General features: G+C 42.1%; 1 protein-coding gene and 1 long non-coding RNA gene across 7 annotated transcripts in view; both read right to left on the reverse strand.

Annotated features, from left to right (window-relative positions):
• The window catches only part of Mcub (mitochondrial calcium uniporter dominant negative beta subunit), a 55,252-nt gene that overhangs the window by 14,409 nt on the left and 18,352 nt on the right, over positions 1 to 22,491 (reverse strand). For 4 of the 5 annotated variants that reach the window (XM_006501900.2, XM_011240197.3, NM_001293644.1 and 1 more), the window contains exons 2-3: positions 5,257 to 5,332; positions 4,215 to 4,385 (exon numbers count right to left, since the gene is read on the reverse strand). In XM_006501900.2, the coding sequence (XP_006501963.1) occupies positions 4,215 to 4,385; positions 5,257 to 5,332 (247 nt within the window). The remainder of the gene's footprint in view (positions 1 to 4,214; positions 4,386 to 5,256; positions 5,333 to 22,491) is intronic. The other variant, XM_006501901.4, reaches the window with a different exon arrangement.
• Gm40151 lies at positions 17,150 to 17,821 on the reverse strand. Of its 2 annotated transcripts, none has more exons than XR_867640.1 (2): positions 17,695 to 17,821; positions 17,150 to 17,344 (listed from the first exon to the last, which is right to left on the reverse strand). It is a non-coding gene; the product is annotated as a predicted gene, 40151 (long non-coding RNA). The 2 variants fall into 2 exon arrangements; XR_867639.1 differs by having other exon boundaries at positions 17,417 to 17,821.

Genomic DNA, 22,491 nt, shown 5'->3' on the forward strand with positions numbered 1-22,491 from the left:
GACCACAAGGTGTAACTCTCTTGGGACGTCCCTCCTGAGTGTGTACTTCCTAAAACGAAACTTCCTAATCCCCAACCTTGTCTCATCTCTGAATTCTTACCCTGAAGATGAAGGTTCTAGAAACACATGGTAGAGGTCTCTGCCTGGTCTCTGTATCTCTCAGGCCTCCTCACCCTTAACCCACCAGTAATGACGCTAGCATCAGATGTTCATATTCCTGAAGGCTCACTAGCCCTTGACTTAACTCCATTTGGCTCACTACCGGCATCATTCCATGGCACCTCTTCCTCTAGAGCCAATGAAGGTTCAAAGTAAAGTTACACTTTCCAAGTTCTCGTCATGACAGTGCTATTAGCTCTCAGTCTAGCAATATTTCCTAGTTGCTGTCTAGCTTTGCAGCTGGTATTTGTAGAAACTTGTCCCAAGACTTGGTGCTTGTTCAAGCTTACAATTATATTGTCTGATATATATATATGTATATGTATATGTATATGTATATGTATATGTATGTATATGTATATGTATATGTATATGTATATGTATATGTATATGTATATGTATATGTATATGTATATGTATATGTATATGTATATGTATATGTATATGTATATGTATATGTATATGTATATGTATATGTATATACACACACATATATATATGTATACATATATATACACATATATACATATATATACATGTATACACATATACATATAGTAATATATGTTTTATATGTGATATATCACATACACATATATTAATATATTATAAATATATAATGAATATAAATATATATGTTTTATACATGATATATATCACATATACATATATATACACACATATACATATCTTCTGGCCCCCTGAATTTCAGTTTAGGAATGTTTCAGGCACGTGGGGATCATCATGGGAGAAGGAAGTTTCCTGGAAAGTTTTAACCTCAAGGTGCTTTGCACCAAGTCTTACACAGTCTATTTTAAAACCAAAACCCACAAGGCTTTGACGTAGGCCAGGTGTTAAGAAAGCAAACTCACTGTGCGGTACGTGGGAAACCAGTGCTGAGCAGGGAGTGCTCTCTTCTCCAGAACAGCCCACACATAATTCTGTGAAATCTACTCTAGGAAAGTTCTGGAAGTGTGTTTCTTCCTGCCCAGGTGTCTGCTCATATATTCAGCTGAAGCCATCTCAGCTACAGTAACCAGTGTGCCCCAGTAAGGCTGTTCTCACAACAGAGAAGCTGGCTGGCTGCCTCCTAGCTCTACCGTCCCAGGAGGCAGTTAGTCAAGTCTGCAGCTGGGTCTGTGGCTAGAATCTAGCTGTCTGGGCTCCTCCTGTACAATTGGGTAAGACCATGTTCCCAGGAATTGGCAAAAAAAAAAAAAAAAAAAAAAGGGAAAAACGAAAAAGAAAAAAAAAGGGGCAGATGTACGGCAGTTTCAGAACACACTTTTCAAGTGCAAACTAAACACAGGCAAATTCCACCCCTGTCCTATTTGCTTAAGAACAACAAACAAACCATAAAACAAACAAAAACCCAGCAACACAATGATGTTTTTAATCTGATTTCCCAAGTATCATTAAAAAAAATACATTTAGATGACTTCAATAAAGTATTTTTCAACTCAATTTAGAGTCCCATTTCCTTAGAGAAAAGTTTCTGTCTTCCGTGTGCTGTGTTTTCAACGTTATTGAAGTATTTTGAGGAAATGTCAGCCATTTTTAATCCATCAATCTTACCCACTTTTCTTCACTAATGTATGGGATATTTATGTGAAGGCCCTGCTCGTTTTGACCCCATCTGAGGTCTGGGTATGCATCTGTCTGTTGCCAATTCCCAGGACAGGCAGGAAAGCCCAGGGTTACCATTGCTCCTGTGTCTGAGTTACTGAGAAACCCATTGTGGCCACAGGTAGGAAGAAAGCTCACCTCCAGGCCCTTAGAACAACCAAGAGCCCCTTTCAACCTGCTCAACCTCATCTGAGAATTGTTCCTCCTCCAGCCTTTGCTGCTTGACTATGCCCAATGCAAGGCCTCTCACCTGGAGTTCCTCAGAACTGCAAGCCCCTCTCATCTCCTCCAGGTCCCCCCATCTCCTCCAGATCCCCCCATCTCCTCCAGGTCCCCCCATCTCCTCCAGGTCCTCTCATCTCCTCCAGGTCCCCCCATCTCCTCCAGGTCCCCCCATCTCCTCCAGGTCCTCTCATCTCCTCCAGGTCTCCCCATTTCCTCCAGGTCCCCTCATCTCCTCCAGGTTCCCTCATCTCTTCCAGGTCCCCACATCTCCTCCAGGTCCCCTCATTTCCTCCAGGTCCCCACATTTCCTCCAGGTTTCCCCCATCTCCTCCAGGTTTCCCCCATCTCCTCCAGGTCCCCCCATCTCCTCCAGGTTCCCCCATCTCCTCCAGGTCCCCCCCATTTCCTCCAGGTCCCCTCATCTCCTCCAGGTCCCCACCATCTCCTCTAGGTCCCCCATTTCCTCCAGGTCCCCCCATCTCCTCCAGGTCCCCCCATTTCCTCCAGGTCCCCCCATTTCCTCCAGGTCCCCTCATCTCCTCCAGGTCCCCACCATCTCCTCTAGGTCCCCTCATATCCTCCAAGTCCCCCCATATCCTCCAGGTTCCCCCATTTCCTCCAGGTCCCCTCATCTCCTCCAGGTCCCCTCATCTCCTCCAGGTCTCCCCATTTCCTCCAGGTCCCCTCATCTCCTCCAGGTCCCCACATCTCCTCCAAGTTTCCCCCATCTCCTCCAGATCCCCCATCTCCTCCAGGTCCTCCATCTCCTCCAGGTCCCCCATCTCCTTCAGGTCCACCCATCTCCTCCAGGTACCCCCATCTTCAGGTTCTCCTCTTGTCTAGATCTTTTCTCAGTGCTGACCCTGCAGACTCAGCCATCGCAATCCTATGTTACTTTATTTTCTCCATTAAGGTTTACACTAATTAACATTCTGCATAATTATTGCTTTATCTTGTTTGTTTTCCCTCCTGAAAATGTTAAGTTCTATTACGCGCAGGAGTTTTATCTCTGTGGCTCTTTGCTCTGTCTCTAGCATCTATAAGGTGTATGCTAGATGCTCAACAAATATTTGTTGGATGAATAAATTCTTTAATCTCTATGTTGACAACATCTGTATCTATCCCTTAATTTGTTCTTAAACTGGTTAGGGAAAAAACTGTTTATTTTTCTTGCTTGTTTATTTAGCCTTTTTATTTTTAATTATGTGCATATGTGTTCATGTGTGGGTTTGTGCACATGAGTGCAATCCCTGTGGTGGCCAAGAGAGGGCGATAGATTCCCTGGAGATGGAGTTACACAGACCTGACTGTCGATAGTTGGAACTCCACTTTTCATTGCTGATTCATTTCCCCAGTCCGTGTTTATTTCCTTTTCAAAACGACAACAGTAATCATTAACTTTTAAATAAGCTTCCATGGAACTTTTAATACATAAAAAGAACAATGATAATTTATTAATGTTTATGTACCAGTGCCCTTTAAATATTGAACTGATTTAATAATTCCTTCTTCAATTTTAGGGGCAGTTGGTCTCAAACGATTTCATGCAATGAGAATATAAAGTTCATATCATATTCTTAAGTACATAAATGATTGGCTCCTTTTCCTGATATTGAATTGTATATTTTCCTAAGGACTAATACGTTGGAAACAATCCCTGACTGTAATGGCTCCATAACAAAGATTAATTCACTATGTATGCATTTTCTACTGGCTACTTTAATTGTATAAAACACACCTTATTCCCAATTATTAAACTTTTGCTGAAAATTACACACTAATGCCATTCTACTAAAATTTTTCTCATAGGAAAAATGTCTCTGGCTATTTATAAAATAAATAACTGAAATTAACACTAAACTTATCTCATTTCTTTTATTTAATAGACTTGGGACATTCTTTTTGTTTACTTCATTTTATGTTGAGATGCTGTCTTGCTACATAGCCTAGTCTAGTTTTGAACTCTCAATGTTCCCGTCTCAGCTTCTCAGGTGCTGGGATTATAAGCATGTACCACTGTGCTGGCTCTGATCTATTATTTTAATGGTGTGTAAGGTAAAAGGACTCTGCATGGGTAGCCATTGATTACATAATATATATAATATATATTATAATTTATTATATGATGAAATTCTTTCTAAGAAAGTAAAGAACCAAGGAGAAAGAATACTGAAGGTAGAGTTCTAAGGTGCACAGATACACACCTGCCGTGATGATGGCTGCAGTTTTGATGCCTTTATCCTCATTCTGTAAGTCCTGCAGGAATGAGCCTACTGTCGACAACATCGGCTTGACTACAAACTGGCAGCGCTCTTTTCTGGATGGCAGAGTGAGGGTTACCAAGGGAAGGCCGTGTTTATAAGTAACTGTTATTTCTGTTAAGACAAAAATAAAAAACCCACAGTGAAACATAAGCTTGAAGGATGTAGCCTTAAAACTTTAACATATAAGAATTTGCCAGGGCTGGGAGATGGCTCAGCGGTTAAAAATTCTGGCTGCTTCTGCAGAGGACCCAGGTTTGGTTCCCAGCCCCCTCGTGAAGCTCACGTGTTTCCAGGGAATCCAATGTCTCTTTTGGTCTCCATGGGCTCCGTCATATACGTGGGATATGTATATACACTCCAGTGAAAACGTATACACATAAATTAAATACTTTAAATGAAATAAAGTAAAGTGCAGTAATGTGTTTTATTGATCATTTCATATGTACATGTATTGTGCTTTGATCAAACTCATCCACCATTCCCTCCCTCCAATTGTCCCCCATCCCCTCCACCATGCACCCCTCAGCCCCCATTTAATGTGTTCCTTTTTTCTTTTTAAAACCCACCACTGTTTGGGCATGGTGGAGCACACCTTTAATCCTAGTCCTGGTGAGGAAGAGGCATGTTGGATCGTTTAAGAATTCTAGCTCAGCCTATCTATACAGTAAGGCTCGGTACAGCCAAGGCTACGTAGTGAGACCTGTCTCAAAACAAAATGGTAACAAAAATTAAACCAAACCAAAATAAAATAAAACAAAATGACAGGCTAGGTCACGGGCCGCATACTAAGAAAATGGCAAGAAACTGAACACAACCAGCAGGTGAGGTGGGGTGGGCGGAGTCTGCTCCTCTCAAGGCTGTATCTCCCACGGTATTTGGAAGAATTAAAAACAGGCAAGCAAGCCCACAAACCAAAGGGATAAAACAAAACAAAACAACAAAAACAAAAACAAAAACAAAAAGCAAAAAACAAAACCCTTACCATCCTGTGGCTCCACTGTCCCATAATGGAGTGCTTGGTGGTATTTTGGATTTCCATAGAGTTTCATACATAAAACCTGTAAGAAAGATTGTGTATTTAAAAAAATGGGAAAGCTAAATACCAGAAGATTCTTTGTCAGCTTATAGGACAGGCATGGTGAAATGTGTGCCCTACACATGCGAGGTGTGGTGGTTTGAATGACAGTGGCCCCCATAGGCTTGTAGATAAATGCTTGATATGCAGTTAATAAAATTGTTTAAAAAGAATTTTGAGGTGTGGCCTTGTTGGAGGAGGTGTGGCCTTGTTGGAGGAGGTGTGGCCTTGTTGGAGGAGGTGTGGCCTTGTTGGAGGAGGTGTGGCCTTGTTGGAGGAGGTGTGGCCTTGTTGGAGGAGGTGTGGCCTTGTTGGAGGAGGTGTGGCCTGTTGGAGGAGAGATGTCACTGCAGATGGAATTTGAGGTTTAAAAAGCCCATGCCAGGCCCAGTCTCTCTCTGTATCTTACAAATCAGATGTAAGCTCTCCACTGCCGCTCCGGCCATGCCATGCCATGCCTGCCTGCCTGCCTGCCTGCCTGCTTGCCACCACTGATCACCATGATGACTGTGGACTAAACTTATAAAATTGTAAGTAAACTCCCAGGGAAACACTTTCTTTTGTAAGTTGCCATGGCCATGGTGTCTCTTCACAGCAATAGAACAGTGACTAAGACACCAGGTGTTAAGCATCACAGGCAGTGTGTTCTACTGAACATCATCTGTCACACTGATTTAAGGATGTTTACTTGAATTTTATTTCTCAAATTATAAACCTATTATCAAGTCCAGGAAGAAAAACAATAATTTTTTAAAAATTCTTATCTGTTTTGAGATAGGGTCTCTCTATATAGCTCAGACTGTCCTGGAATTCTCTTTGTAGATTAGGCTGTCTTCTAACTCAGAGACCCATCTGCCCCTGCTTGTCAAGTGCTAGGATTCAAACCACGCACCACTATGCCTGGCTTAGACTTCTTAAAATGGATATACTTCAATTAATAAGCACACATAGTAGTTTTCCATGTTTGTATCATGAATGTTATAGTGCTATTACTTTTAGTGAAAGAAAATGGAAATTGAGAAAGACACACACATTGCAGAGATAGGAACTTTCAGACAAATGGCTCTTTAAAATTGCTCGATGATTCAAACACTTCTGCCTGTACATACATCCAAGGAAGAACAGCAAACTCCAGGCCAACACCATTCATAATTAGTGGCTGAGCGTGTGTACTGCCTGACCTTCTAAAGGATCGCTAGCTTTTCCTGAGGTTGGCTCTGTGGCGGAGCCTGTGCAGAGCTCATGGACTTGAAGTATAAGGAAAAGAAGCGTCCTCCCTCCTGTCAGCCCGACAGTGCGCCTGCGCGGTTGCGCGTGTGCACATGCACGGACCGTGGCTTTCCCTAATGCTCCTTTAGACTTACTTACGTTTATGTTATGTGTGTGGATGTTTTGCTTGCTTCTATGTCTATGTGCTGCATGCATGCCTGGTGTCTAGGGAAGCCAGACAAGGACATCAGATTCCTCAGAACCAGAGTCACGGACGGTTAGTTGTAAGCTGCCATGTGGATCCTAGGAATTGAACCCAGGTCCTCTGGAGGCTCTTAATCAACTTGCTAACTTGTCAGCCTCTTGAACAGTGAGTTCAGTGCTATATAGAATAAGACCCCCATCTCAAAACAATAACAGAAAGGAGCAAGAGTTTAATATGTATTTATATGTAATTTAATCTTTATATACTATTTAAAGTTTATATAAACTTTGTAAACTGTTCTACTATTATCTGTGTATATGCATGGCAGGTAGATGTGTGAGTAGCACGTGTATATTCTGAGAAAGATTGTGTGCGGTAAAATGCACAAAAGCATCATTTAGACCCTTGCCTGGCTCCAGCTGAACATAAAAGGATGAAATACTGTCATTCGAAAGCAGAACCAGGGCTTTCCTACAAGGAGAAGAGGCATTTGTGACGAGTGGAGCCACCAGGAGCTAGCACTGTGTAGAAATGGACGTGAGTCAGAGCAGCAGTTTATAGTTAAGCTTCCTGGTTGAAAGGCAACAGTGAACTGTTAATCCAGGAAAGTAGGAACAACAAGCTTCTGACAGAAGCCTTTGGAGGACGCTTTAATTACTGTGCTCCACAAAGCTGCCTGTGACGCAAGTCTCAGCCTGGGTGCTGTAATTTGCCCTCACCACACCCACAGAAACGCCAGCTACTCTCTTCAGGGTCGCTCAGTTGTATTGCACGCAGAGCACTAGATCACGTAATTTGCTTTAGAAAGATTTAAGATACAACCTGGAAATTGGTTTAGGAAAAGTCTTGGTTGCTAATAACATTTAGGTGTTCAGAATTATCAAATTGTCTCTGAAAAATGAATTATGATTCTTTGGGACATTAAAAAGGAGGCTGGGGATGTAAGGGGTTTCGTTTAGTGGGAGAACACCTGCCCAACATGTATAAGGGCCTGGGCTCAAATACTCAGACCACAGAAAAAAATTATTAATTAAAATAGTCAGATCACGGTCTGAGAACAGCACCTGAATATAGACTTGGTATTTTTCAAAACCAATAACTTTTATACACATTCAAATGAGTAGAAATATCATCTACTATCTCAGACAAGATATTTTCTCTATCTATCTGTAAAGTTCAGAGCCTGCATACATGTATTCTGGCATCCAAATACTCTTTGTATAGACACACCCACTTATTCAAATCAGTACGCAAAGTTAGCCACAACTTTTAAATACAGCAGATGTGCATACAGCCCTCTTTGCACAGTGAATGAGCTAACTCCATATTGGGGAACAAAGAAGAATAATTATTTAAAGACGATGTTTCCAGGTTTCTTTAGCAATCACAAAATTCTAAACCAGTTTGCCCCCTGTGTGGTAAAGCTGGGTATAACAGATCCCTTCACTATAGATCCGCATACACAGAGAAGTAACCAATAAACTGCTGTGAATAGTGACTGAACAGCTAACGTCGTCTGAGCAGCAGTTACTAAGCAATTACTAACTGCTGAGCAACCTCTCAGACTTAAATACTCCTGCCGTATTACTAACCATTCTTGCCCGCTTTGGTGTTACAATGGAAGACATCTTTCTGGGTCTTTCAGATGTAACGTATTTCACTGAAACTTGGTTAGGATCCTAGCTCCTCCTGCCACCCAAAAACTTCACCACCCTGAATGTTTTTTCAATTAGTTTCCATGGGTGGATAAAGCATGGTTGAACTTCTCCTGCCCTCTGGCTGCTCTCTGCCCACGCCCTCTTTCCTCCTTGCCTTGAAAAGGCTGGCTGCATTGCCTACTCCTCTCTCCTCACCCTTCACACATCCCTTACCCACAGCTACCTGGCTCCCAGCCCATCACTTTCCAGAAATCACTCCCAGAAGGCTTTGAGTCCTTCCTCATAAATCAACTGAAAACTTAATCACCATTGGCTTTGCAAACGCCTTAGCCACGTTTCCTCCTTGCCCTTCCCCCTAGAAACTCTCCTGTCTCCCATAATTCCACATTTCCTTAGATCTCTTCTTACACCTTCCCAGCCTCTCTTTCAGATTCCCTTTCTTGTCTGAGAAGTAACCTCTGTCCTCTATGTCTCCCTGCTCACACGGTCCCAGCCGCACTGCTGTGCTGTTGGCCTGAGGAAGCATCACCAGGCTGAAGCCTTTCTCTAAGCTGCACAGACACAGCTAGAACCTTGGAGGTAGTTGCCCAGGTCCCACACTCCCTTATTTTCTAAGATTCTCTGTGCTTTCATCTAAATATCCCCTAAATACACAAAATCCTAATCTCAACAATGCAACCCCTGAGTGTAACCCCCCCAAAAAATCATTGTGAATGTGCTTAAACAACAGATATAAAATATGATAATATATATATATATATATATCCTATATATGTGATATAGTTAAGTGTTACTGTATGTAATATCACTTTTTATAAGATTTTAAAACTAGAAATTATACAAATCATTGTTAGTACCGTGAATAAAGCATGATATATTTTATTTATATAGTATATATTATTATATATTTATGTTACATATTAATACAATGGTATGAGTGAATCGCACAATGTAATATGAAGTAACAAAAACAAATACAAAATATTACATTCATTAAGATTCCACTTAATTGAAACAAATAAACAGGAACGTACTCTATAATGTGGGGAGGCAGGAGAATGGTTCCACTTCAGAATGGGCATAAGGAAACTTCGGGAATGTTCCTGGTCTCTTCCTTGCTCTGGCTTCATTTCAAAAGGCCATCAAGCTTTCCATAGAACCGCACAGCTCCTGTGCGAGTGTTGTTCTGCAAGGCTCTCAGTTAAATCAGGACTGGCTTATAGAACTAGACTGGAATTCTCCTTTGTGATACTGTTTCTAGCAGTTGGGTTGGGACATGAGTAACTGCATCGTGAATGTGCACTAAGTAAAAGTCCCAAGCATAATCAGGCAGCAGGAAGGAGCGATTGACGAAGGAAAGCTTCCCCTGGGATCCAGAGGAGAACACGGCCCAGTGCTTGGTGACTTAAGCCAATCACTGTCAACGGTGATCTGGAAGAAGGGAGTTGAGACTCAGAGGTCTGACCAGATGGTGCTGAGCCAGTCATCGTCAATGCTTTGATGCCCAGTGTCTGAGATGCTGGGAGGCAGAGAGCCACAGGGGATTATACAGTCACAGCTCTAATTAAGTCCTGCAAACCAGCACCTAAATGTTTCATGTTTATTTCTCCACAGACATATTTAATGATACAACTAATTCTTTTTAAAACTTCCTTATCGCCAGGCATGGTGGCGCACTCCTTTAATCCCAACACTTGGGAGGCAGAGGTAGGCGGATTTCTGAGTTCGAGGCCAGCCTGGTCTACAAAGTGAGTTCCAGGATAGCCAGGGTTATACAGAGAAGCCCTGTCTCGAAAAACCAAAACCAAAACCAAAACCAAAACAAAAAAACAAAAACAAAAAACAAAAAACCAAACAACAACAACAACAAAACTTTCTTATAAAATATTTTAAAATAAGATTTTGAAATAAAATCCATTGAAATAAATGTAAAAGACTTCAATTGGAAGTTGTGAAGCTTTTAAAACACTGTTTAAAAAGTGTTAAGTTTCACATGTGTGTGTGTGTGTGGTGTGTGTGTGTGTGTGTGTGTGTGTGTGTGTGTGTGTGTGTGGTGTGTGTGTGTGTGTGTGTGTGTGTGTGTGTGTGTGGTGTGTGTGTGTGGGGTGTGTGTGTGTGTGTGTGTGTGTGTGTGTGTACTTTCTAGAAGAAACAACTGTGAGAAAAGAAGATACAATTGCTACTCAAATGGCTTGCAGTATAAAATTTATAAACTGTTTATTCCTGGAATTTTCCATTTAACACTTTTGGGCCCTGACAGCAGATCTGAGCAGGGGGCTGAGACTGTCTGCCTCAGAATATGAGCTTCGTTCAGGACAGCCCTTATCACAGAACACAGAACGCCAGTTTTGAATGTTCTTTATAAATGAAAGAACTGGAAAGTACTAAGACTCAGTGTCTTGTGAGATTTGGTACTAAGGACCAATGCATTCAGGGAAGATTATATCCAATGGGACAATCAAATTTTGCAAAACAGTGAGGTCCCTCTCCTCACCCTGAATCCTCTCTCGTGTTCTCTCAGATCAATAAATGGTTTTTTTTTTTTACATATTTTATTACAAATTCCAGAAACATCAGGTCTTCTATCCTTTAGTAGATGCTTTTGATCAGATTACAAAAGTAGCTTACAAGTTGCCACAGCATAAGTGAAAAGAGGAGAAATAGGGAACAAACTTGTCCTCACTTGCTAACACTGTAGTCTATAGTTTTCTCTTTTCACAACAAGCACACATTCATTTTGTGATGGAAAACATACACATATGTGTAGTGATGTCATAAAACCCATAGAGTCCCTACAGTAACTTATGTTCATGATTCCCGTGGGTCAGCCATCAGAGGTAACAAATCTATTCACTAGTGTCATTTCACTGGGATTGAACCATTACTGGGCAGTAACTCTGACGGGGACATTATAATTTTGTGACTTGTCATTAAGCAAGAACAAGTACAAAAAGGCAATTCTGTATTTTATTTGCTTTTCCCTTTACTTGCCTATAATGTAAAATCCTGGGGGATATAATTTGCTTTATTTCTTCTGTGGACAGCTATTGTCTATGCTTTGTCCCTTCTGTCATTCTATACTGACAATTTAAAACCGCGTACTTTCTCTTCTAAGCATTTCAGATGCTATATAGCCTTCAGTGGCTCTGCCTTCTAACACTTCCCTGTGGTATATTACAGAGAGCTACATTAAGAACCTTTTTGTCATACTAGCAGGTTCAAGATAGAAAATGAGTCATAGAAACTCTCTGAATCACTCAGACTCCAGGCAACTGTATAATTTAGAATAGTTATGGAATTAAATACACTTTTTGTTTTTAATTTGTTGTTGTTTTGGAAAAAGATCTTACATAGTCCAAGCTAGCCTCAAAGACACTGTGTAGCAGAGGCTGGCCTTGAACTCCTGATCTTCCTGTCTCCACCCCCAAGTATTGGGGTTACAAGTGTGCACCACCATGTCTAGAACCCCTTACAACCACAACCTCACAAGCTTTCACTTTTGTCCCATTTTTCCTCCCTGAGCAATTCAATCTATTGGTATTTGTGGAAAAACAAAGAAAAAAAAATCACCTAACCTGGTAGGTTTACTATGGCTTGCAGCTAGAAGATGTTAAAGTTTTGCTTTCTGCAAATCATCCAATCTCTCCCAGTTGTGGTCTCATGACTCATAAAGTTGGAGTGAATTTCCCTCAACTGGATAGAATTCTCAAGGACTTGGAGGGAAACCCTGCGTTAATTACAAGGCACTGGTGAGCATGGTGGCTCAACCCTGGACTCAGCACTTGGGAGGTAGTATTGTCATGAAATCACTCATACAGAATCAGTTATGACCAAAACTGAATTATAATTTGCATGTATATAAAGCTACTACACCTGTTTCTCTGGAGGGTCTCAAGAAACAGTCTTCTCCAGGTTACCTTTCCCGTTATAGCTAATTAGGTCAATTACCTAATTTTATTTAAAGGGGTCTTTAGGTTACATGTACAATACATTCTAAGTGTAAATTGTACTAATGTGTAACTTACAATAAAGATTTAGATACATAACCACCCATACATAATTAATGCTATTCAATGATGAATGGTTTCTTGTCCTGAGAATACCGTGAAGATAGACAAGCTTTACTCCTAAACTCTTCCTGGATTGGTGAGGCACAGGAATGTTCTGGAAAGTTCTGGTTTGGGGTGGCAGGTCTTAAACACACAGGTAATCATGGTATATGTCTTCCACCTGTAAGGCTCTATGCAAGGAGCAGAGGAACACAGGGCCTGGTGGTTAACTGTGAATACACTCAGCAGTGCCTCCAAACATGTCTGGAATAATATCGGGCTCCAAAGACCTGGAAGGCAGAGCACACAGAAATCCAAACTGATGCAGAAGGGCTGTGTGATCTGGTATGTGTCATCATCTGCAGAAGGGGAAAATGCTGACCACTTCATAAAGATGTCATGACATTAGACAAGCAGGTATGTAAAGTGCTCAGTCATTGTTAAGACATCAGTTACATTGTTAAGACATCAGTTACATTGTTAAGACATCAGTTACATTGTTAAGACATCCGTTACATTGTTAAGATATCAGTTGAAGAACTGTTTGGGAAGGATTAGGAGGCCTGGCCTTGTTGCAGGGGGTGTGTCACTAGAGATGGGCTTTGAGCTTTCAAAAGCCCATGCCAGACCTAATGTCTCCCTCTGTGTCTGATGCCCGTGGATCAGGATATAAAGCACTCGGCTACTGTGCCAGTGCTATGTCTGTCTGCTTTCAGCCATGGTGACAATGGATGAACCATCTAAACTGTAAGCAAGCCCCCAGTTAGATGTCTTCTTTAATAAGAGTTGGCTTGGTCATGGTGTCTCTGCCTGGAAACAGTAACTAAAACAAATCCAAAACCTAATTATGGATGAGTTCAACGATCGCCTTAAAAAGCATTTTTCAGGCATTGGTATCAAAACCAGAGCCCTGTGCAGGATTCTCTACCGAGCTACCTCCCGCCCAGCACTTGGAGGCAGGGAATGGAGAACTGCTTCAAATTCAGAGTCAACTTTGGTTTGCGGAGCAAATTATAGGTCAGTGTGGTAATACAGTTGGACTCTCAAAGGAAAAAAAAAATCAGAAGAACAACCAACACAAAGGCACACATTTTTAGTCCCAGCAAGTGAGAGGCCGAGGCAGGCAGGTTTCTTTTCAGTTCAAAGCTAGCCTGGTCTATATAGTGAATTCCAAGACAGGTAGGGTAATATAGTAAGACCTTGTCTTACAATAACAACAACAACTAAATAAAAGAAGGAGGGAGGGAGGAAAGGAAGAAAGAGTGGGAAACAGGCAGGTACAATTATTAGGTAAGTCTTAGTTTGGGTTTATCCAAACGTAGAGCCTACAACAAGGGTTTTGAGTTCCAGGGCAGCTTCCTGGCTGCATAGCAAGTTCAAGGCTAGCAGACCTCTATAGAAAGACCCCTGCCTCAACAATAAAAAGAATTAAATGAGAGAGATCATAATGCTATGATTAGGACAAAGGGGAGCAAGAGAAGTACAGTAAGTATCAGAGAAAAGTCAGTACAACCCTGAATATTCACTTTGCATATCTCGTGTATCATTTGCAACTTTGTTTCATGTTCCTGATTTCTTGGAAGGAGAAAAAAAGTAATTTTATACTTTTAACTTTGGTATGCTTTTGCTTTTTTATTGTGTGTGTGTGTGTGTGTGCACGTATGCATATGTGCATGTGTGTGCATGGCATGTTTTGTTCTTGTTATTTAGTTCTTTGGAGACAGGGTATCATGTAGCCTAAGCTGGCTCACAAATCCCTGTGTATCCAAAGACGACCTTGAATTCCTAATCCTCTTGCCTTCACCTATCAAGTTCTAGGCTTACAGGCATTGGCTGCCATCCCCAACTTTGGCACGTTTTAAGAACATGTTACATATGAACATGTTTAAAGATAGAAAAAAGGTTAGAAAGAAAATACCAAATACCCACACAGTTATTTTCTACAAGGTAGAATTAGTACAGATTTTCTTTCTTTTCTCTCTCTTTTTTTTTCTTTATTGAAATTGTAGGAGCTTTAAAGAAAAAAGATATATTTACAGTTCTTTTGAAACACACACACACACACACACGCATGCTCACACAAGTCAGCGAGGCAGGCTGAGACACACTTGTTCAAAAGTCCAAATTAAACTAGGACAGAGCTGGATGAAAGAGGAAATGATAAAATCTGGGGCGTGGTTACTTCCTCAGAGTCGGCTGTTCTGATGGGCAGTAAATGACTCCAGCCACAGAACACAGACAACACAGCCCCAACACATACTAGAGATTTTTTTTTTAAATCTGAAAAATCCCTCTGTGGCACTTTCTAGAACCTTAAAAATCAAAGGTTATCCAATGAGAATAGTGAGAATAGTATCCAGGATGGAGACAAAAGAATTTGTCCCACTATTAAGATAAAGCAAGACGACGACGACATAGAAATTCTCCAGCAAGAAGTAGTTATTGTTGAATCAAGCCAGTTACTGGGTCAGGATACAAGTTAGTTAAATGGCAGTTTAGGGCTAGGCCCTTGAGGGGAGAGCAAGAGTCAGAGTGCTGGTGCCTTGATTCACCCTGCAGAGCCAAGTGGGAATTCAGCACAGCACGTCTGTTGCTCACCGTTTCATGCATTTTTCCCTTTCACAATTTACATGTTTGGCTGTGGGCTACCCTGGGGTCACAGGTTTCATGTTGGGGATGCTTCTTTTCCTTGTTATAAGTGGCTGTGCTGGTGCACAGGGGATGACATCTGTCACTCATTCGTCGCCAACACTAATTAGACCGGCAGGTGAAAGTAGTTCCCCCACCTTCAGCTCTATGTATAGCGATTCTTCTCCATTGCACCCTTGGACAGAAGCCTATACCCTTATTCTCCCCCAAGGAGTGTCCTTGTCCCCAAATCACCTACGAGCGGTTGTTTTAGCTTGCCCAGCTCTCACACATAAACTTAAATCTACAACAAGCTTATTTCTCAGAATCGTATACAGGACCGGCACTCTCAGTCTTTCTGTCCGAGTTAGTCACAGTCCCCATAAGAGGACCCTAATCTGTATGAAGACATAAGCCAGGGAGCTGGCACTGACCATATGGATGAAGATGGCTGAGTACAGCTTTCACTATGTCTTCTGTCTTCCAAGGAGTACATAAGTTCAACCATGTATTGTGTCAATAAATGAATGTAAATAAAATGTTGGAGTTCCTTAAAAGAGGGACAGAGGGCACTTGCCCAGTGTGTAAAATAGAGCTGGAGCCTAAAGGTCTGGGGAATGGGTTCTCTTTTTTTAAGTATAGATATTTTAATTTTTAGTGAAAATATGTTTTTCAGCCCCATAGGAAGAACAACCATATGAACTAACCAGTACCCTCAGAGCTCCCTGGGACTAAACCACCAATCAAAGAAAATACATACATGTTGGGATTCATGGCTTCAGCTGCATATGTAGCAGAGGATGGCCTAGTCGGTCATCAATGGGAGGAGAGGCCCTTAGTCCTGTAAAGGTTCTATGTCCCCGTGTAGGGGAATGCCAGGGCCAGGAAGCAGGAGTGGGTGGGTTGGTGAGCAGGGGAAGGGGAAAGGGGATAGAGGATTTTCGGAGGGGAAACTAGGAAAGGGGATAACATTTGAAATGTAAATAAAGAAAGTATCTAAGAAAAAAAGGAAGATAGATTTTTTTTTCTTTCAGTATATTCTGACCACACTTTCCTCTCTAGCAACTCCTCTCAGATCTTCTACATCTCCCTACCTTTCTTTCTCTCATTAGAAAGCAGGCAACTAAAAGAAACCATAACAAAGAAGGAAAAAAAAAGAGCCAAAGAAAACAAGCACAAGAAATGCATACAGATACACACACACACACACACACACACACACACACACACTCAGTTGCACACATACAAATCCCATAAAAGCACAAAATAGTAAACCATAAGAAGAAGCAAAAAAAAAGTGCTTGGACAAAGCATCATGAGAAAAAACTCTAAAAGTGCCATTGAGTCCATCTGTGTTGGCCATCTACTGCTGGGCATGGGGCCTACCCTTAAGTGGCTTGGCAAACCCAGTGAGACCTTGTTGGAGAAAACGTAACTTTTTTCTTTTCAGGTAGTTGCCAATTGGAGGTAACTCTTGTGTTAGGGATAGGGGCAGGGAGTCGTGTTTACTTCCCCTCTCAGGGCTGAGACCCCATCTGGCTTTGATCCTGTCAAAGTCTGCCAGTCTCTGAATTTATACATGCACCAGTCCTGTTGTGTCTAGACGACAGCCTTGTTTCTGTGATGCCTTCCATCCCCGTTGTCTCTACAATCTTTCCATCTCCTCTCCCATAAAGTTTCTGAGCCCTGAAGGGAGGGATTTGATGGAGACGTCCCATTTAAGACTGGACGGTTCAAGTTCTTTGATTCTCTGCACTGTTTAGCTGTGGATTTCTGTATTTGTTCCCATCTGCTGCAAGAGGAAGTTTCTGTGATGCTGGCTGAGCAAGGCACTGCTCTGTGAGTGTAGCAGGGTTTTCAGCCAACCCTGTTTATAGGCTACAATTTAACCCATGGTTTGAGTGGTACTGGTTTCATTCAATCCTGTGGGTACAATTGACGGTTGACTTTGCACTGCCTGGTGGCTTGGTGATAAGGGCACTGATCTGCCCTGTGGTTACAGAGACCACTTGGGTTCAAGCAGAAAAGCAAACAGCTGCACGTGTTTGACATTCATGGAAGACAATATAAAGATTTATTATGGAGATTTGACCTGGAACAACTGTTAGAGCATCTTAAACAGCCTCTATAAGGTTGCTGTCTTGTCTGGTGATGTAGCTGAGGACCACAGGGAGGGCAGGCAGGCACAGAAGATGGATGCACAGTGGATAAAGAAACTCGATGACACAACCATCGCAGCTTGGGACCTGGGAGGAGGGAGTGGGCTGATAATCTGTCTCGGCTGTAACAGGAGGATATGACTGTCTATGGTAGCTTACATGTTGAACTTGACTGCTTGGGGCTCAAGAGGCAGGGAAATCCACAGAGTAGCAACATGGCAGGGTTCTAGGGAAGGCTCTTTAGGGGTTGGGCTCACATGGCAGAGAGGAGGAAGAACAAGCAATCCCTTGTCTCTCCCTTTAAGGGCTCTGACCAATCAGAAAGACTGTACACTAGTGACCTAGTTATTTACCAGAGGCCCCATCTTAAAGTAGCACCCCAGGGTTTAGGGTCTCAACATCTACATTTTAGAAGGACCCAAACCTTCCGTCCATACCACAGAACCATAGATGGAAAGGGACTTTTCTCAGGTCCCTGTTCTTAAAGGCTTGGCCTGAATCCAGTGATACAATTCTGGATTCTGTAATAATGGTGAAGTGGAATAAGAATTTGGGGGTTGCTAGGCAGTGGTGGCGCATGCCTTTAATCCCAGCACTTGGGAGGCAGAGGTAGGCAGATTTCTGAGTTTGAGGTGAGCCTGGTCTACAGAGTGCCAGGACAGCCAGGGCTATATAGAGAAATCCTGCCTTGAAAACAAACAAACAAACAAAGAATTTGGGGGCATTGGATACAAGTTAGTGTTTTTCAATTGGTTTGGTTTCTTGAGACCAGGTCTCACCTAACTTCGGCTGTCCTTGAACTTGTATAACCAAAGATTTATAAGTGTCTTGGTTTGTGTTGCTGGGGGTTGAGCCTATGGCTAAGTATTAAAGGACACTGATCCAGTTCTACTTAGCCACATTCTTAGCCCCATGTTTTGCACATTAGAGTGATAGGAATCTCGGGGCACACTCTTGTAGGCAGTTTCAAATACAATCCTGTAGCATGAAGTATCTTTGATGCAGGAACATCTTGAGACTGTCCTTGCTGTAGGAACATGTCATGGAGTATAGGAATAAGCTCACAAAAACAAGTTGGGAAACATCACTAACATTGGTGACATCTATCCGTGTCAACCCCTGTGGTGACATCATTTCTACAGTCTTGCAAAATGTCACTTTGGAAGGAAATGAGCAACATGTACACCTGGCCTCTCTATATAATCTCTTACAACCAGTCTGTGAATCTATAATAGTTTCAATCAATATGCTGACTGAAAGGAAACACTTAGCTCCCAGTGACCTGGCTCCTGATGGCGTCAGACTCGGGGCTACAACCTCTGCCTCAAGTCATCTCAAGCCACCCATCGCCAAGGAGCAGATTAAAAGAGACAGATTTAAAGCAGAAAGCAGAAAATGGGAAAGTTATTCAATGTGGCCACAGAGGGAAGATGAGCAAGGATAGCCATGAGATGCTTCCCTCCACCCCCTCCAGTCTATCCTGATGTGAGACCAAAGTTTCAATGATGGCCAAGGATAGACAGATCTAAGCAGTCTTGGTGGCAGTGCGGTCCTACCCACCACTGGCCATCATTACCTGGCTTCAATGTCAGCCCACAAGGGGGTCTGACAAGTTGTTAGATCTGTGTCTATCTCTTTCCAGGAGATAAAAGATTGTCCCTGTGGCTGGCACCTTTTCCTTCTCCCAGAATGAGATTCCTACGAAGATCTCCATTTCTGTGGAGCTCATTGTTTCAGCAATCTGACAGAGAGACAGAAGTGTCTCTGCAGAAGATTCTCATTTCTGCCAGGCCCATTACACCGCTGTGCCCACTCGCTCGTGTGCTCTCTGTTCCGGTTGGTGTGGGTGGGTTCCTCTGACTTCCTTCCAACAAATGGAAAGTGGCTGTCTGCTGACAGACTCCCTCTGTTTGCTGCCTGAAGGTTGTTTGGAGAACTGTGCTGCCTTGCTGGAGAGACCCAAGCGGCAAGGACCTGTGGGCTGTTCATCTCTCAGCTCCAATGTTTCCCCACTGTTTCTCTTCCTCTTTTTACTTCTTTTCTTCTGTTGTGTAAGAACTGCAGGGAGGAAGTGGTCCTGTATTTGTTGGATTATTAATCCTGAGATTCACCAGAGAAAAACCAATTCCACTATTTTGGGCCAAATTTGAAGCAAACTTTATTAAATATTAAATACTGACCAAAGATAGACTTTGGTCAGGATCATTCTGTAAAATTTCCCAGCTCAATGGCCTCAAGACATGTGTTGAGAGGGTTTATGAAGACCAGCCTAGGGAAGGGATAGGGGGTTTTCAGAGGGGAAACTAGGAAAGAGGATAACATTTGAAATGTAAATAAAGAAAATATCTAATTAGAAAAAAATAATGAAGAAACAAAACCAAATCTGCCAATTAAGGACTGAATATAGTACAGCATGATGGTTAGGCTAACTTAAATGTTCTTATATAACGATGATAATGAAGTAATAGATATGCTTACTAGTGTGACTTAACTGTCTCATAGTGTATGTGTGTAAATACCATGTTGTACACTATAAATACAGTTGGTCTTCTTATCTACAAGTTCTTCATCCATGAGTTCAAACAAATGCGAATTAAAGTAAAAGAATTCAATAGCATAGCAATACAAAAATAAGATACAAAAATATGCACACAAAAAAGACAAGCCATGTGCTTTCTCGTGAGTCTTTGTTATATTTTAAGAACTACAACTCCCAGCATTCCAGGAAGTCACGTGGTCCTCGGGAAGGTGGGGCTTACAGGTTGATTTTGGGCATTCTAGGACCTGCCATCTTTCATCAGAAGTCATCATCCATCCCTCTGTTAGAGACCAAATGGTTGTATCCTCTCTTCTGTACTGCATGTTGAAGCACTAGTTCCCCGTGAAATGACACACTCACAGTAATGGTTATGAGAGGGATTAGGTTTAGATGAGGTCATAGGGTAGGGCTCCATGACTGGACTGGTTCCTTTAAATGAATAGACACACCAGAACTTCCCCTTTGGAAATGAAAAACTGTAACAGGGAAGTGTCATTGTCAAGCCAAGCAGGGTACCCTCAATCATGCCTGGTACTAGTGCCAGCCCCTAGGAATCAGAACTAAATGCCAGGTTCTAGCCCACCCTACCCATGGTATCTGGTTACAAATACATCACAAGAGCAACACAATGAGCGAGAAGTCCCTTTCAAATGAGCTCTGCTCAATGTTTCCTGCCCCGTGTACCGTGGAGGGGACGGAGAACTTGTATTTCAGAATAGTCTTTACTTTAATGGCTTCTTCAATACAACACAATCACCAGGCTTAATTTTCTTCTTATAGTTCCAGCTAGCAGTGAAACCGAAAAATGCCCCAGTTTGCCATCTGCTGCTCTTTCTCAACAATGAGCCATACCAATAAAAAGCAATAGCCATCAAATAACCAGCCTTCTTCATTTAACAGAGAGAAAAATAAACTCAGGGCCTAGACTCCTGGCTCCAGTGAAGCTTGGCTCTCATTGTGGGAAGCATTCACCTGTAGGAGATCTAAGCAACTGAGTTTCTTTTTTTTTCTCTGTCTAGTCAAGTGTGTGTGTGTGTGTGTGTGTGTGTGTGAGAGAGAGAGGGGGGGGACAAAGAGAGGGGAGAGAGAGAGGGAGGGAGGGAGGAAGGGAGAGAGAGAGAGAGAGAGAAAGAGAGAGAGAAAGAGAGAGAGGGAGAGAGAGAGGGGAGAGAGAGAGGGAGGGAGGGAGAGAGAGAGGAGTCAAAGAAGGGGAGGGGATGGGATGAAATGACTAAAGTTTATCATATGAATGTATGAAACTCATAATTAAAATTAATAAAAAATTAAAGTTAGTATGAATCTAGTTAGTTAGTATGTAGTTAGTATGTATCTCACTGAAGGGCAAAAATTTTCCTGCTCATTTTGGAAGGACGGGGTGGAGGCTGCCTTTCTTCTATACTAGATGAATAGAACATATTATTTTCCCATTCTTACTGATGGGATGGAACGATCCTGGGGACTTTCTTTGTACCATCTCTGCATCAGTTAGTGGAGCCAAGAGCTCACCACTCTACAGTTCATAAGCATCTCACTGGCCTTCACAAGTGGTCAAACATTTCAAACCCACTCCACCTTTGTGAAGACAGTAGGAAACAGCAGACCCCAGATCAAACAAGCATGTTTGGAGGAAGACTCACCAGGAAGCAACCAAGAACTCCTCAGTTCACTTAGGTTAGGGAAAGAAAACCAAAAGGCTTCCTCTGAGGTCAGAGCCGTGTGAAGGATCACCGGATTAATGTTCATTGAGTAAAAGTGCATGCTATGCAAGCCTGATGACCCGAATTCAGTTCCCAGAAAAGGTATGTAAAAGCCAGATGCAGTGGCACACATCTGTGGATGGGAGGCAGAGACAGAGAATCAGCTAGGGACCTGGAGCTAGCGACAGAGTATGCAGTACAATGGCTAGCTAGACCAAGACATACCTACCCTGCCTCTACATGGTGGAAGAGTTCGTGTATACAGAAAGTGGTAACAAACCATCCTAAGTTATAGCATTTCCCTCCAGTGATTGACCTTCAACTGTGGTACTATATGTCACTGTGTAGGCACTAAGGATAACTCTCACCCGGAGAGACGGCTCAGCAGTTAAAAGTACTTGCTGCTTTTCCAGAGAAGCCCAGTTTTCTTCCCAGAACCCATGCTGGTCTCTGAGAGCGCGTATATTCATGTACAGAGATGCACATGAATAATTTAAATAAGTAGAGTAGAATAGATTAGTTTTAAAATTTTAAGATTAGACTGTTTTCTTTGGAGCAAAGGGAGACTGGATTAAGGGACAGAGAAGAAAACTGTATACTGGGTTAATTGCAGTTTTGTTATGAACACAATACTGACCCAAACACACTGGGTTGGTATAGCCTTGGCTGTCCTGGAACTTGCTGTGTAGACCAGGCTGGCTTAAAACTCAGAGAGCCACCTGCCTCTATCTCCTGAGTCCTAGGATTACAGGCATGTGCCACTATGCCAAGCTAGCCCAATATTCTTAGACAAGTCCCACTTAAAACTGATTTTATGAAAAATTAAATCTCAATAAATTAAGTAATTTCTTCCTTTGTAAGGGCAAATGCTTGCTTCTCTTGGAGATAAATGTAAAGTTTGTTTGGAGTTTTATCCAACAGTTTCTTTATTGTTCATGTGAAAGTCTATAAAAGCTGAGGAAATGTCAAACTTTCCTATCCTAAGTATGAAAGGAGTT

Source organism: Mus musculus, chromosome 3 (assembly GCF_000001635.26).
Source record: "Mus musculus strain C57BL/6J chromosome 3, GRCm38.p6 C57BL/6J".
NCBI lineage: Eukaryota > Metazoa > Chordata > Mammalia > Rodentia > Muridae > Mus > Mus musculus.